This window comes from Crocuta crocuta, unplaced genomic scaffold, assembly GCF_008692635.1.
Source record: "Crocuta crocuta isolate KB4526 unplaced genomic scaffold, BGI_CrCroc_1.0 scaffold177, whole genome shotgun sequence".
Lineage (NCBI taxonomy): Eukaryota > Metazoa > Chordata > Mammalia > Carnivora > Hyaenidae > Crocuta > Crocuta crocuta.
Genome location: NW_027531880.1, coordinates 1,311,974 through 1,327,773, shown reverse-complemented (window position 1 = coordinate 1,327,773; position 15,800 = coordinate 1,311,974). Strand labels below are relative to the sequence as shown.

The 15,800-nt window shown below is 36.7% G+C and overlaps 1 protein-coding gene across 6 annotated transcripts in view; it reads left to right on the top strand.

The window, feature by feature from the left end:
• The window catches only part of PSD3 (pleckstrin and Sec7 domain containing 3), a 593,010-nt gene that overhangs the window by 435,214 nt on the left and 141,996 nt on the right, over positions 1-15,800 (top strand). For all 6 annotated transcript variants that reach the window (XM_077773127.1, XM_077773129.1, XM_077773131.1 and 3 more), the window contains one exon: positions 5,734-5,927. In XM_077773127.1, the coding sequence (XP_077629253.1) occupies positions 5,734-5,927 (194 nt within the window). The remainder of the gene's footprint in view (positions 1-5,733; positions 5,928-15,800) is intronic.

Sequence of the window (15,800 nt, the reverse complement as noted above, 5' to 3'; positions counted from 1 at the left end):
TGTGTCTCCCTCTCTCTCTGACCCTCCCCTGCTCACACTGTCTCTCTCTCTCTCTCTCCTAGAAATAAATAAAACATTAAAAAATTTTTAAAAAAAATTTTGTTCTTCCAAACCATGAGCATGAGCATGAAGTGTCTTTCCTTCTTTGCATTGTCTTGAACTTCATTTATCAGTATATTTTTTAATCTTTATTTTTTTAGTTTGAGAGAATGTGCGGGAGGGCAAAGAGAGAGAATCCCAAGCGGGGTCTGCACTGTCAGTGAGAAGCCCGATTCAAGGCTCAGACTCCATGAACTGTGAGATCATGACCTGAGCCAAAATCAACAGTTATGTTTATCCAGCTTGACCACCCTACCACCCCTTTTTATCAATGTTTTAAGGTTTTCAGAGCACAGGTCTTTCATCTAGTTAGTTATGTATGTTTATTGCTAGGTATCTTACTGTTAAATGGAATTATTTTCTTAATTTCTCTTTCTGCTGCTTCATGACAGTATAGGAATTCAATTGATTTTGTATCCGCAACTTTATTGAATTCATTTATCAGTTCGGGTAGTTGTTTGGTGAAGTCTTTTAGGGTTTCTGTAAATAGTATCAGGTCATATGCAAATAGTAAAAGTTTGAATTCTTCCTTACCAATATGGATGCCTTTTATTTTTTTATACTGTTTAATTTCTATGGCTAAGATTTCCAGTACTATGTTGAATAAGAGTGGTGAAAGTGGACATTCTTGTTTTGTTCCTCACTTGACCAGAAAAGCTTTTCATTTTTTTCCATTGTGAATGATTTTAGCTATGGGTTTTCATATGAAGCCTTTATTATATTGAGATATGTTAGCTCTAGAAAGACTTTGCAGAGGATTTTTGTCATGAATGGAAGTTGTACTCATAGAAAGCTTTTTCTGCATCTATTGAAATGTGTTGTTTATCTTTTCTCTTATTGCTGTAATGTATCTTGTTGACTGTTTTGCAAATATTGAACCACACTTGCATGCTCACAATAAATCCCACTTGATCATGATGCATGATTTTTCAAAATATATTGTTGGCTTTACTTTTCTAATATTTTGTTGAGAAGTTTGCATCTATATTCATGAGAGATACTGGACCATAATTCCCTTTTTGTGGTATCTGACCACAGCAATCTTCAGAAAGAACAAAGCTGGAGGCATTATAATTCCTGATTTCAAGCAATATTACAAATCTATAGTAATCAACAGTTTGATATTGACATAAAAAAAAAACAATGACACACAGATCAATGGAACAGAATAAAGAGCCTAGAAATAAACTCATAGAATTTGTTCAATTAATTTTTGACAAGACAGCAAAGAATATACAATGGGAAAAAGATTATTCCTCCAATAAATGGTTTTTAGGAAAATTGGATATCCAAATGGAAAAGAATGAAATTGGACCTCTATCTTCTACTTTACACAAAAATCAACTCAAAATGTATAAAATCTTTGAACGTAAGACCTGAAACCATAAAACTCCTAGAGGAAAACCTAAAGAGTATGCTCCTTGACATTGGCCTTGATAGTGAATTTTTATATTTAGGAACAAGAGCAAAATTAAGTGAGACCATATCAAACTAAATAGTTCCACACAACAAACAAAGGAAACCATTCACAAAATAAAAGGGCAACCTACTAAATGGTAAAAGATATTTACACTATTGGTGGAATGTTAACCTGTACAGCTGCTATGGCAAACAGCATGGAGGTTTCTCAACAAATTAAAAATAGAACTACCAATAATCCCACTTCTGAATATATAGCCAAAGAAGACAAAATAATTCTCTGAGACAATTGCCTGTATCTCATATTTATAGCAGAATTATTTATAATATCTAAACTATGGGGAAAACCTAAATGTCTATCTACAAGTGTATGGTTACAACTATATATACACAATGGAATATTATGCACCCTTATTAAAAAGTGAAGTTCTGTCATAGGCAGCAGGCATGAATGAATCTGGAAGCCATTATGCTAATTGAAGTAAGACAGACAAAAAGAGATATTACACGGTATACCTTGTGATATTGTAATATGTGGAATTTTAAAAGAGTTGAATTCACAACAATGAAGAACGTAAGTCACTTTCAGGAGTTGAGTTGTGAGGGAAGTAGGGAACAGGTGGTAAAAGAATATAATCTTTTCTGTTATAAGATAGAAACAGTCTAAGGAAGTAATGTATATACCATGTTGAGTACAGGTGATAACAGTGTATTAAATAATTGAAATTTTTCTGAGACTAGAATTTAAATATCTTCACACACAAAATATATGTATATGTATGTATATATATATGTAAATATGTGAGGTGAAGAGTGTGTTAACTCAATGAGGGACTCCTTTCATGATGTATATTAAATCCTCATACTGAGTAATTTAAATATCTCACATTAAATAGTCAACTACACTCAAAAAACTTTTTTTAATTTTTTTTAATGTTTTATTTATTTCTGAGAGAGAGAGACAATGTGAACAGGGGAGGATCAGAGAGAGAGGGAGATACAGAATCTGAAGCAGGCTCCATGCTCTGAGTCAGCTGCAGCACAGAGCCCGACGCGGGACTCAAACCCATGAACCGTGAGATCTTGACCTGAGCCAAAGTTGGACCCTTAACCAACTGAGCCATCCAGGCGCCCCTCAAAATTTTTTTAATAAAGCAACATAGAAGAGGAAATCTGAGGGGCGCCTGGGTGGCTCAGTCAGTTAAGCATCTGACTTCGGCTCAAGTTATGATCTCATGGTTCGTGGGTTCGAGCCCCGCGTTGGGCCCTGTGCTGACAGCTAGCTCAGAGCCTGGAGCCTATTTCAGATTCTGTATCTCCCTCTCTTTCTGACCCTCCCCTGCTCATGCTGTGTGTGTGTCTCTCTCAGAAATAAATAAAACATTAAAATTTTTTTAAAAAGAGCAAATCTGATCCATACAGTAATAAATTATAATTTTCAAGGAATTTTTGCAGTCTTCAGAAGATAATTTTGTGAAAATCAATAGTGACCATTAATTTAAAATAAATTAATAAATAATTAAATCTCTTACATACATAAATCAGTAATTCCAGAGGGAGAGGAAGACGGCATCAGACTAGGAGGACCCTAGGCTCATTTTGCCCTAGGAACACAACTAGATAACTTACGAATCATCCTAAATAACCCAGAAATAGACATGAAGACTGACAACACACTCCACAACTTAAGGGAGAGAAGAATCCCCATCAAAGAAGGTAGCAAGTACAGAGGTGTGGTTTAGCAGAGAACCTGATTCCAGGTGCTAAGAGGGGAGAGAGTTGTGGTCACAGAGAAGGATGAGAGAGAGAGAGAGGAACAACAGGGAACACACAAGGAGAATATTTCCTCAAAGCCATTGATTTGAAGAACAAGACAGACTGGATGTCATGAGAACTTCCTTAGAACCTGTATTTTTTTTAATGTTTATTTTTAAGAGAGAGTGATCAAGGGAGGAGGGGCAGAGAGAGAAGGAGACAGAGAACCTGAGGGAGGCTCTCCACTGTCAGCATAGAGCCTGATGCGGGGCTCCAACCCATGACCTTTGAGATCATGACCTGAGCCAGATACTTAACCAACTAAGCCTCCCAGGTGACCCAAAAGCCTGGATTTTTAATGGTCAGGGGGCTTTGCTGGGATACAGCCCAGAGGGCACAATGCTGCTCCTGGAGAGAAGGCAGGCAAACCAACCGGAAAGGCAGCAGTATAGAAACAGCAATCTGAAAAATGCCTGGGGCTCCCAAGAGGGAGATTATTCACTCTTCTTGGGGCATGTGCCTAGAGGGCAGCATTCACAGAGATATTTCTTCAGGAACAAAGGCGCTGGCCAGTGCCATTTCCATCCCTGGCTCCTCAGCAAAAACAGAACCACTTATAGGAAGTAGCATATTGCCAACACTGGCTGCCTAACTTGCATATACCAGGCCCCAACTCGCTACATTGTGATGGGACTGCCCTTATCAGGTAAACTTGCCTCATTCCCAGCATGTCAGGCCCCAACCCCAGGTGACCGGCAGAAACCACTGTCCACACCATGTCTACTGACCAGTGTTCTGGTGGAGGTTGTGTCAGGTCTCATTTTATAAGCAGACCAATACAAATTTACATACAACCTACCACATTCAGGCCATGGAACAAACACTGCTCATAGAAGGCAAGGAGAGCCTCTGCAGAAGACCAACCTGAAGGATACAGCAGCCAAACACAATAGCAGAACAGAGACAGCACACACCAGAAAAAAAAAATCCCTGAATCTCCAAGGCTAGGACACATCCAGGGCCTGATGTTCTTGCATCATTCCTGATGCAATAATCAGCAGGCTGTAAGTAGTAGAGGAACGATGACTTAGAAGACAAAATAATTGAAAGAAATGAAGCTGAACAAAAGAAGAATTATGCAACAGGAGAATGGACTTAGGAAACTCCGTGGTTCCATCAAGCATAATAACATATTATAGGAGTGACAAAAGAAGAAGACAGAAAATGCAGAAAATGGGGCAGAAAATTTATTTGAGCAAAGAATAAATGAAAACATCCCTAATCTTGGGAAGGAAAAAGACATCCAGATCCAGGAGACACGGAGAACTCCCATCAAAAGCAACAAAAACAGGCCAACACCAAGACACATTGTAATTAAATTTACCAAATGTAGTGATAAAAAAATTTTAAAGCAGCAAGAAAAAAGCTTATCTTATAATAATCAAATAGCAATGAAAAAAGAAACCACATTTTTAATTTGATCACCAAATGTACACCTTTGATAATTGTTAATTTTGTGGTTTATTTTAAATATATTTTCGTGCTGGTTATTTTGAAGTTTAATTAAGAGTCTTTAATAATGAATGTCTACTAAGCAATAAAAACAAAGGTGAGCTAGGAAATTCAAACAGGTGAACTAAGACAAATGTTCTTAATTCGGTGGTGTATTTTTCAGCATCATATCAGTTTATTAGCTTTCGTCTTCTTTTCACCTCTCTTTATTAATTGAATATAACCATCCATTATCTGCCTCCTTCATACTAAATGTACGTTACAAGATTTGCCCTGCTTGAAGAAACAGATTCACAAAAGACGGACAGTTGATTTTCTCAGTGGTGCCCCATACTTTTATGGCAGTTGAGAAAATAGTAGCTAGAAGATGCCAAAGTACTAAATGACACCACCATCCTACCACATTGATAGCTTTGCTGGGGGTTTCAGTAAGATATTAACCTGGTTATTTGGTGGATGTGGTTCAGTATTATTCATTGTACTTAATCTATAATTATTCATTGTATTCTGTGTATTTGGTGATGTGCTAAAACTTGTAAAAATTAAAATCAAATGATTTCTGTGAAAGAATCCTCTTTTGAAAGAAGACAGATATGAAGCATATGAATAAGATAAGAAGGTATGAAGTTGGTAGGAAGAGCAAAGGCTTTAGAGATTTTGCAGTCATATCCTTACCATCTCTCTCTTTGATTACTAGATCTGTGGCCTTGGGAATTTATTTAAACTCTCTGAGTTTGCTTTCTTATCTGTAATATAGGATACTAATATCCATCTTACAAGATTGTTATGAACATTAATACTTGACACAAAGACACACAGTAAGAGCTATTATTACAGTGTTTTTATCAAGACTGATGGACTATTGGAAAACATGATAGTATATTACACTAAATAACTTTTTTCATTGAATATTGTGTTAGGTGCTCAAACTGTGTTCTCTCCCTTTAGAGATGATGAAGAGAAAAAAAAATCTCCATCTGAAGGTACTGATGAGAAGGCTAATGGAACACATCCAAAGACCATCAGTCGTATTGGGAGTACTACTAACCCATTCTTAGACATTCCTCATGACCCAAATGCTGCTGTATACAAGAGTGGATTCTTGGCTCGGAAAATCCATGCAGATATGGATGGAAAGAAGAGTAAGCATAATTTGTTGTTGTCATTTTCTATTTCAGTTATTTCGATTTGAGGCTCAAAATTTAAAGTGAATGTATTTGAAGTAAAGTCAAAGATGAAGAAAAATTATATTAGGTTTATCTAGAGAAGTATTACTGAAGTTTAATGATGCCTCTAACCCTAAGTCAGAAATCCATTGTCTCACCTGATACTCTCCAAGTAGAATTATAGAACTTCAGAAATAGAAGACCTCTTACAGATTAGTCCTGTCTAGCCTTATATTCATTTATTTACTCTTGCCTTCAACAAATAATTTTGAGCACTTACTGTGTACTAGGCATCAAAAATATAGCGATGAATAGGATGGACAAGGTATCTGTCTTCATGAAGTTTACATCTCTCATGGTTGTGAGAGATGAATGAATTTATAACACGTAGAATAATCAATATTGTAAGATCCCAGAAACAAAACAGGAAGGGAAAGAATTACAGTCTATGCACGTTTGAATGATTGGCCTTTGTGGAAGATGGATAGGTGAAATATAGGCAAGCATGGTATAATTAGTATTGGGAAATTAAAGGAGTCCCATCTGATGGCTTTGTGAAATATGAGACATAGTTATCTACTGACAGATAATAGTTTGAAATTTGAGAGAAATGAAGTATGTTTCTGTACTTACAATAGCCTATGTAGAATGAAAAAGCAACTTGATATAGTTGAACAGGCTAAGGTAAGCTGGTAAGTATGCTCACAATTAGTAGGTTAAACTTTCAGGTATCCTTACCCACCTACAGCCACAAACATGTAGTGCTTGGATGGACAGTACCACTATTTCCGTCTGTGGCTGAGTACTTTTTCTTACTGTGGTAGCACATTCTGTTAGGTTATAGTCAAGAGAAAGACTGTAATAGAACGGCTTTGAAACTGACTTCTGATGCTGAATAAGTTTCTCAGGAATACCTCTACCATATTTCCTGTGCACTCTTCTATACTAGCTTACTAGACTACTTGATTTTTTCTAAGAGAATAGTGTCAGGACTCTTGTAGTTGCAAGTGACAGCAAATCTGACTGGCTTATGAAAAAAAGACAAGGCCACACTTAAAATGAAGTTATCAGCAGGACACTTTATTCTTTTTTGTCTCTGCATTATATTGCATGTCAACTGCATTCCTTAAAACAGGATTCTTTTACATGGCTAGATACATGATTATTAGCAGCATTACTTCATATGTTCAATTTTGTCACCCAGAGTATTTCCTTTCTTAACTTTGAATTTAGTATATTACGGGGCAGGATTCTGATTTGTATCATGGAAGGATGAAATACCATAATTGACAGCACACACTTGGTTGAAATGTAAATAAGAAAATTTCCTCAAGAATGAATAAAATATAGTTCTCACAGAAAAGGGTTTTTTTTCTGATAGAGCAATGGATATTCATTTCTTTGTTGTCAGAATACACACATACCCTTTCTCCATCCTGTTCAAACAGTGCTTTTGCTGAACCTAGTACAATTTTCCATTTATAACCACTGATATACTCATCTCTGTCCCACGTGCCATGCCTAGAAGTGGCTCTCCTCTCCAAGGTTAACGTTTGCTGATTGGTGTCCATTTTATCTCAGATAGGGATCTAAATTCACTTGTACACTAAATTAAAAATATAGAAATATCTGACATACTTCATGTAAAGTAATAGAAGCAAAAAACAATAACTGCAGTTTAAAATAACAGTTCAAAAAAGCAAAAACAGCAAAATAGCTATCACTTATTCCATGTAATTTTCTACATTCTACTGCATAAGAATAACAAAGTTAACCTAATTGAGTCTCTTTTCATTGATTTACTTCCCTAGCAATGGATTGACATAATTGATTAACTTATTCCAAAGCGTCCCCAGAGTCAGCCTACCAATGAAGTTTTCTTTGTTTCATGTTTTCCTGTATCATCTTTAGGATTATTGGAGAGAATTCCCTCGCTAGAAGCTCTACTCCCTTATTAGCCCACTTGTGTATGAGTATAGGTACAAAATCTGGGAGTTGCATAGCAGTTGAGACAGAACTCTTATACTACACTAGGTTTTTCTGCCAATACAACTACTTTAAAGCCTTATTTAACTCTGTTAAGTACTCAGATTGATTAGGGCAGTATATCATAGGACTTTTGTCTTTTTAGAAACTTAAGAATTTCTGCTTAGGTAAGACCCTCCCCCAGAAGACCAGTGGCAGGCCCCTCCCCACCACTCATCCCTAGAGCCTGGAGTTTTAAGGTCAGCAGGCTTGGCTGTGATAAGGCGCAGAAGGCACCACATTGCTCCTTGAAAGAAGCCAGGCTGACAACTTGGAGGCAGACAGTGTGGATACAGTAGTCTGAAAAATGCCTAGAACACATAGAGGGAAGATAATTCACTCTTCTCAGCTTGCTTCCCTGAGAGGCAGCCTGCACAGAGACTCCTTTCCTTGAACAAAGGAGCTGGTACCATTTCCTTCCCCTGCTCCTCAGCATAAACACAAGCCATTTGTGGGAAGCAGCACAGCATCAACACTGGCTGCCTAACCTGCTTAAACCAAGACTCCCACCCCTGGGCCCTGACACTACTTCCCTTCCCAGTCAAGCTTTCCTTAGTCCCAGCATGGTGGACCCTTTCCACAGAACACCAGCTAAAACCCCTGCCCACACCACAGCTCTAAACCAGAGAGTTCCACAGGACTTTAGTTCAGGTTGAAGTAGTATCATATCTCATTTAGCAAGCAGATCAGAATATACCTGGTTAAGACTCGACACATTCTGACCAAAGCGCAAACACTGCACTGCAGGCAAGACAGACAACTGGCCTGAAGGATACAGCAGCCAAAATGGAACAGCAGAGTGCACACAGCACACTCTGAAGTGCCAGGCCCTGGGCACTCTATGATCTCTTCTTCATAAAGCCATCATTCTTAGAAGAAGGAAACCTAGTGGACTTTTCTAACATACAGAAGAGGATAGAAACTTAAATAAAATGCTAAGACAGGAATTTATCCCAAATGAAAGGAGAAGACAAAGTCATGGCCAGAGATCTAAGAGAAACAGATATAAGTAATGTGCCCATTGGAGAATTTGAAGCAACAATCGTAAGGATACTTACTGAGCTTGAGAAAAGAATGGAAGACTTCAGGGAGGCCCTTACCACAGAGATAAAAGAATTAAAAACAAAAATGAAAAAATGCAGTAACATTCAAAACAGGCTTGATGCAATGAACACCAGGATGGAAGAAGCAGAGGAACAACTAAGTGACATAGAAGATAAAATAATGAAATGTAATGAAGCTGAATAAAAGAAAGAAAGAAGAGGGGCACCTGGGTGGCTCAGTTGGTTAAGCGTCCGACTTCGGCTCAGGTCACGATCTCACGGTTCGTGAGTTCGAGCCCCACATCGGACTCTGTGCTGGCTCAGAGCCTGGAGCCTGTTTCAGATTCTGTGTCTCCCTCTCTCTCTCTCTGACCCTCCTCTGTTCATGCTATCTCTCTCAGAAATAAGTAAAATATTAAAAAGAAAAAAGAAAGAAGAATTATGCAATATGAGAATATACATAGGGAACTCAATTACTCCATCAAACATAATAACATTCATATCATAGGAGTCTCAGTAGAAGAGAAAAAAGGGGGCAGAAATTTCTCTAAATACCCAGGGGGCACAGAGAACTCCCATCAAAATCAATAAAAGTAAGCCAGCACTAAGGCATTGCGATTAAATTTGCAAAATATACCAATTAAGAAAAAAATCTTAAAAGCAACAAGACAAAGGATGTCCCTAACTTACAAAGGACACTCTTAAGGTTAGCTGCAGATTTCTCAACAGAAACTTTCCAAGTCAGAAGAGACTGGCGTGATGTATTCAAAGTGCTGAATGGGAAAAATTTGCAGCTAAGAATATTCTATCCAGCAAGGCTATCATTCAGAATAAAAGAAAAGGTAGAATTTCCCAGATGAACAAAAATTAATGGAGTTTATGACCATTAAACCAGCCCTGCAAGAAATCCTAAAGGGAACTCTGAGTAGAAAGGAAAGACCAAAGTGACAGAAATAAGAAAGGAGAGGAAAATCTCCAGAAACCATGACAAAAGAAGTAATAAAATGGCACTAAATACATATCTATCAGTGTTATTCTGAGTGAAAATGGACTAAATGCTCAAATCAAAAGATATAGCGTGTCAGATTGGATAAAAAGACAAGACCCATCTATATGCTGCCTACAAGACTCATTTTAAACCTAAACACACCTGTGCCTTGAAAGTGACAGGATAGAGAAATATCTTATCACCCAAGTGAACGCCAAAATAAAGCTGAAGTAGCAATACTTATATCGGACAAAGTAAACTTTAAACCAAAGACTCTAACAAAAGATGAAGAAGGACACTATATCATAATAAAGGAGTCTATCCAAAAAGATCTGACAGTTGGAGGTTATTATGCACCCAAGATGGAGGCACCCAAATATATAAAACAATTAATAACAAACATAAAGCAACCCATTGATAATAATACAATAAGAGGAAGAGACTTTTTTACCCACTTATATCAGTGGACATATCATCTATACAAAAAGTTAAACAAGGGAACAATAGATTTGAATGACATGTGGAACCAAATGGACTTAACATTCTGATATATTCAGAGCATTCCATCCTGAAACATCAGAATACACATTCTTTTCAAGTGCACATGGGACATTCCCCTGAATAAATCACATACTAGGTCACAAATGAATCCTCAACAGGTACAAAAAGATTGAGATCATACCATGCATCTTTTTTGACCACAACACTGTGAAACTTGATGTCAGCCACAAGAAAAACTATGGAAAGACAACAAATACTAGAGGTTAAACAACATGCTAGTAAACAATGAATGAGTCAACCAGGAAATCAAAACAGAAATTTAAAAAAAAACTTGGAAACAAATAAAAATGAAAACACAGTGGTCCAAAACATTTGGGATATGCAGCAAAAGCAGTCCTAAGAGGGAAGTATACAGAGATACAGGCCTACTTCAATAAATAAGAAAAATCTCAAAAGAAAAACCTAATTTTACACCTAAAGGAAGTAGAAAAGGAACAACAAATGAAGCCTAATGCCAGTAGAAGGAGGGAAATAGTAAAGATTAAGGCAGAAATAAATGATACAGAAACTAAAAAAACAATAGGCAGACCAATGAAATGAGGCATTTCTTTGAAAAAGTTAATAAGATTGATAAACCATTAGCCAGATTTATCAAAAAGAAAAGAGAAAGGACCCAAATAAAATCAAAATAAAAGAGGAAAATTAACAACCAACACCACAGAATTCAAATAATTTTAAGAAAATATTATGAAAAATTATATGCCAGCAAATTGGACAACCTTGAAGATTGGATAAATTCCTAGAAAAATATCACACCAAAACTGAAATAGGAAGAAATAGAAAACTGAACAGACCAATAACTAGAAGATAAATTGAATAAATAATCAAAAGTCTCCCAACAAACAAACTCCAGGGTCAAGTGGCATCACAGGTGAATTCTACCAAACATTAAAAGGACAGTTAATACTTACTCCTCTCAAACTATTCCAAAAACTAGAAGAGGATGAAAAACTTCCAAATTCATTCTATGAGTCCAGAATTAGCCTGATACCAAAACGAGATAAACATCCACTAAAAGAAAGAAATACAGGTTAATGTCCCAGATGAACATGGATGTAAAAATTCTCAACAACATAGCGGCAAACCAAATCCAACAGTACATTAAAAGAATGACCATAATAAAGTGGGATTTATTCCTGAACTCCAAGCGTGATTCAGTATGTGTAAATCAGTCATCATGATACACCACCTTTATTAAAAGGAAAGGATAAGAACCATATGATCTTTTAAATAGATGCAGAAAAAACATTTGACAATGTACAATATCCATTCATGATAAAAAACCTCAACATAGTGGTAGGGTTATTAGAGAGAACATAACTCAACATAATAAAGGTCATATATGAAAAACCCACAGCTAATTAATATCTTCTTCAATGGGGAATAACTGAAATATTTTCCTGTATTGTCAGGAACAAGATAGGGATGTCCACTATCACCATTGTTACTTAACATAGTCCTGAAAATCCTAGCCACAGCATTCAGAAAACAAAAATAAATGAAAGGCATCCGCATCAGCAAGGAAGAAGTCAAACATCAGCCTTTTCAGATGACATGATATTCCATATAGAAAACCCAAAAGACTCCATCAAAAAAATTGCTAGAACTGAAACATGAATCAGTAAAATCATAGGATTCAAAATCAATGTGCAGAAATCTTGTATATTTCCTATACACCAGCAGAAAGAGAAATCAAGGAATGGATCCCATTTACAGGTGCACCAACAACCATAATAAGATACTAGAAATTAACCTGACAGGGTAAAAGATCTGTAATCTGAAAACTATAAAACGCTGATGAAAGAAATTGAAGAGGACACAAAGAAATGAAGATGTTCTATGATTGTTAATTGAAAGAACAAACATCGTTAAAATGTCTACTACCCAAAGCAATCTACACATTTAATGCAATCTCTATCAAAATAACACCAGCATTTTTCACAGAGCTAGAATAAACAGTCCTAAAATTTGTATAGAACCACAAAAGACCCTGAATAGCCAAGTCAGTCTTGAAAAAGAAAAGCAAATTGGAAGCATCACAATTCCAGGCTTTAAGTTATATTACAATGCTGTTGTGATCAAGGCAATATGGTACTGGTGTAAAAACAGACTCAGGGATCAGTGGAACAGAATAGAAAACCCAGAAATGGGGTTCCTGAGTGGCTCAGTCAGTTAAGCGTCCAACTTCAGCTCAGGTCATGATCTCATGATTCGTGGGTTTGAGCCCCGCGTCAGGCTCTGTGCTGACAGCTAGCTCAGAGCCTGGAACCTACTTCAGATTCTGTGTCTCCCTCTCTCTCTGACCCTCCCCTGCTCACACTGTCTCCCTCTCTCTCTCAGAAATAAATTAAAAAAATTTTTTAAAAAGCAATCTAAAAAAAAAGCCCAGAAATGAACACCTATATGGTAATCTCATCTTCAACAAAGAAGGAAGGAATATCTAATGGGAAAAAGTCTCCTCAACAAATGGTGTTCTAAAAATTGGACAGCAATATGCAAAGGAATGAAACTGGGCCACTTTCTTATACCATACACAAAAATGAATTTTAAAAGGCTTAAAGACCTAAGTATAAGATGGGAAACTATTAAAATCTTAGAGGAGAAGACACACACAATAACCTTGTTGGAATCAGCCATAGCAACTTTGCATTAGATAGGTCTCCTGAGGCAAGGGGAACAAAAGCAAAAATAAACTATTGGGACTTCAAGATAAAAACTTCTGCACAGTGAAAGAAACAATCAACAAAACTAAAAGGCAAACTTTGGAATGGGAGAAGTATTTGCAAATGACATTATCTGATAAAAGGTTAGTATCCTAAATTTATAAAGAACTTCTCAAACTCAACACCCAAAAGTTAAAAAATGAGCAGAAAACATAGACATTTTTCCAGAGAAGGCCAACAGACACGTGAAAAGTTGTTCAACATCGCTCATCATCAGGGAAATATAAATCAAAAGTACAGTTAGATATCATGTCACACCTGTCAGAATGGCTAAAATTAATCACACAGCCAACAACATGTTTCGAGCTTGCTGAGAAAGGGGATCCCCATTACACAGTTGGTGGGAATGCAAACTGGAACAGTCAAGAGGAAAACATTATGGAGGTTCCTCAAAAAGTTAAAATAGAAGGGCACCAGGGTGACTCAGTTTGTTAAGTGATCGGCTGTTGGTTTTGGCTCAGGTAATGATATCATGGTTCCTGGCTTCAAGCTCCACAGTGGGCTCCAAACTGGTGGGCAGAGCCTGCTCTCCCTTTTCTGCTCCTCCTCCACTCTTGCCCATGCTCTCACTCTCTCAAAAAAAAGTTAAAAATAGAAATACCCTATGATTCAGCAGTTGAAGTACTAGGTATTTACCCAAAGGATACAAAAATACTGTACCAAAGGGGTACATGCACCCCAATGTTTACAGCACATTATCAACAATAGCCAATTTATGGTAAGTGCCCACATGGCCATCAACTGACTAATGGATACAGAAGAAGTAGTATATGTATATAATGGAATATTACTCCCCCCTCCCCAAAAAATAGAATGAAATCTTGTCTTTGCAACCACATGGATGGAGCCGGAGAGGAAATAAGTCTGTAAGAGGAAGACAAATACTGTATGATTTCACTCGTGTGGAATTTAAGAAAGAAAACAAATGAACATGGCGGGGGGGGGGGGNTAAGAGACTAAACTATAGAGAACAAACTGATTGTTGTTGGAGGCAAGGCAGGGGACAGGTTAAATGGGTAATGGGTATCAAGGAGTCTCCTTGTTGTGATGAGCACTGGCTGCTGTGTGTAAGTGATAAATCAGTAAATTCTGCATCTGAAGTTAATATCACTGCTAACTAACTGGAATTTAGATAAAAATTTGAAAAAAGAAAAAAATGCATTACCTTGGAGTAAGAGAGTGAGATTGAGAGATTGGTATGGTGTGTGCTGAGTATATATTTAACTATAAGAAACTTGCCAACTGTTCCAAATTGTCTGTACTGTTGCACTCCTCCCAGCTATGCATGTTATATCCTCTTGATAAAATGATTCCTTTATCATGAAATGATCATCCTCATTCCTGGTCTTACTTATTTTGAAATCTACTTTGTCTAATATTAACATAGTAACTCTACCTTTCTTTTTAGTTTCTGTGTGATATTTTGACTTTTTTCTAGCTTTTTAACCTATAATCTTGTCTTTAAAATTGTTTTATACTGCATATTGATGTCTTGCTTTTTATCAATTTACAATGTCTGTGTTTTAATTGGAGTTTTTTCCTGCCTTGTTTAAGGTGTGTGTGTGTGTGTGTGTGTGTGTGTGTGTGTGTGTGTGTGTGATTCTTTCTTCAATATAGATGTATTAGCTTTGCCTCTTTGTTTAATAATTTTAATGATTGTTTTATGATTTACAGTAAAGTATTTAACTTGTCATAGTCTTTTTTCAAATTTTACTACTTCGTGTGTAGTTTGAGACCCTTACAACAGGTTATTTTCTTTTCTCTTTTCCTGGCATTTGTGCTACTGTCATATGTTTTACTTATGTATATGTTGTAAAACTCCTAGTAGTGATTATTTTTGCTTTAAATAGAAATGTGGTTTTTACTTTTACCCACACATTGACTATTTCTGGCATACTACGTTTCCTTTTGCTTTTCCAAATTTCCATTTAGTATCTTTTTTCTTAAATAATTTCCTTTAATATGTCTTAATAGTAAAGTCCTCCTAGCAAGAAATGTTCTCATGTTTTATTGGTTTAAAAAAAAAAATGTACACTGTAGGGGTGTCTGGGTGGCACAGTTGGTTGAGCATCTGGCTCTGGATTTTGACACAGGTCATGATCTCAGAGTTGGTGAGATAGAGCTGTGCGCAGGTATCACAGAGATACCTCTGTGAGGTAGTGTGGAGCCTGCTTGGGATTCGCTCCCTCTCCCTTTCTCTGTTCCTCCCCTGCTTGTTCTCTCGCTCTCTCAAAATAAATAAACAGACTGAAAAAAAATTTTAATATACACTGCATCTTAATTTTAGGGATTTATGATTACTGGTTGTAGAAGTATTAGGCAGTGTTTTCCTTTTCCTTTAGTAATTTAAAAATATTCCATTGTTAAATGCCCTGTGTGATTTCAGGCAAAATGCCTGCTGCCTCTGTACCTAGCTTGATTTTTTCCCTCCCTCTGATTGCTTTGGTGATTTTTCTTTTTATTTTTGATTTTCAGTAGCTTTATTAGGAGCTGCCTTAAAGTGGTGTTC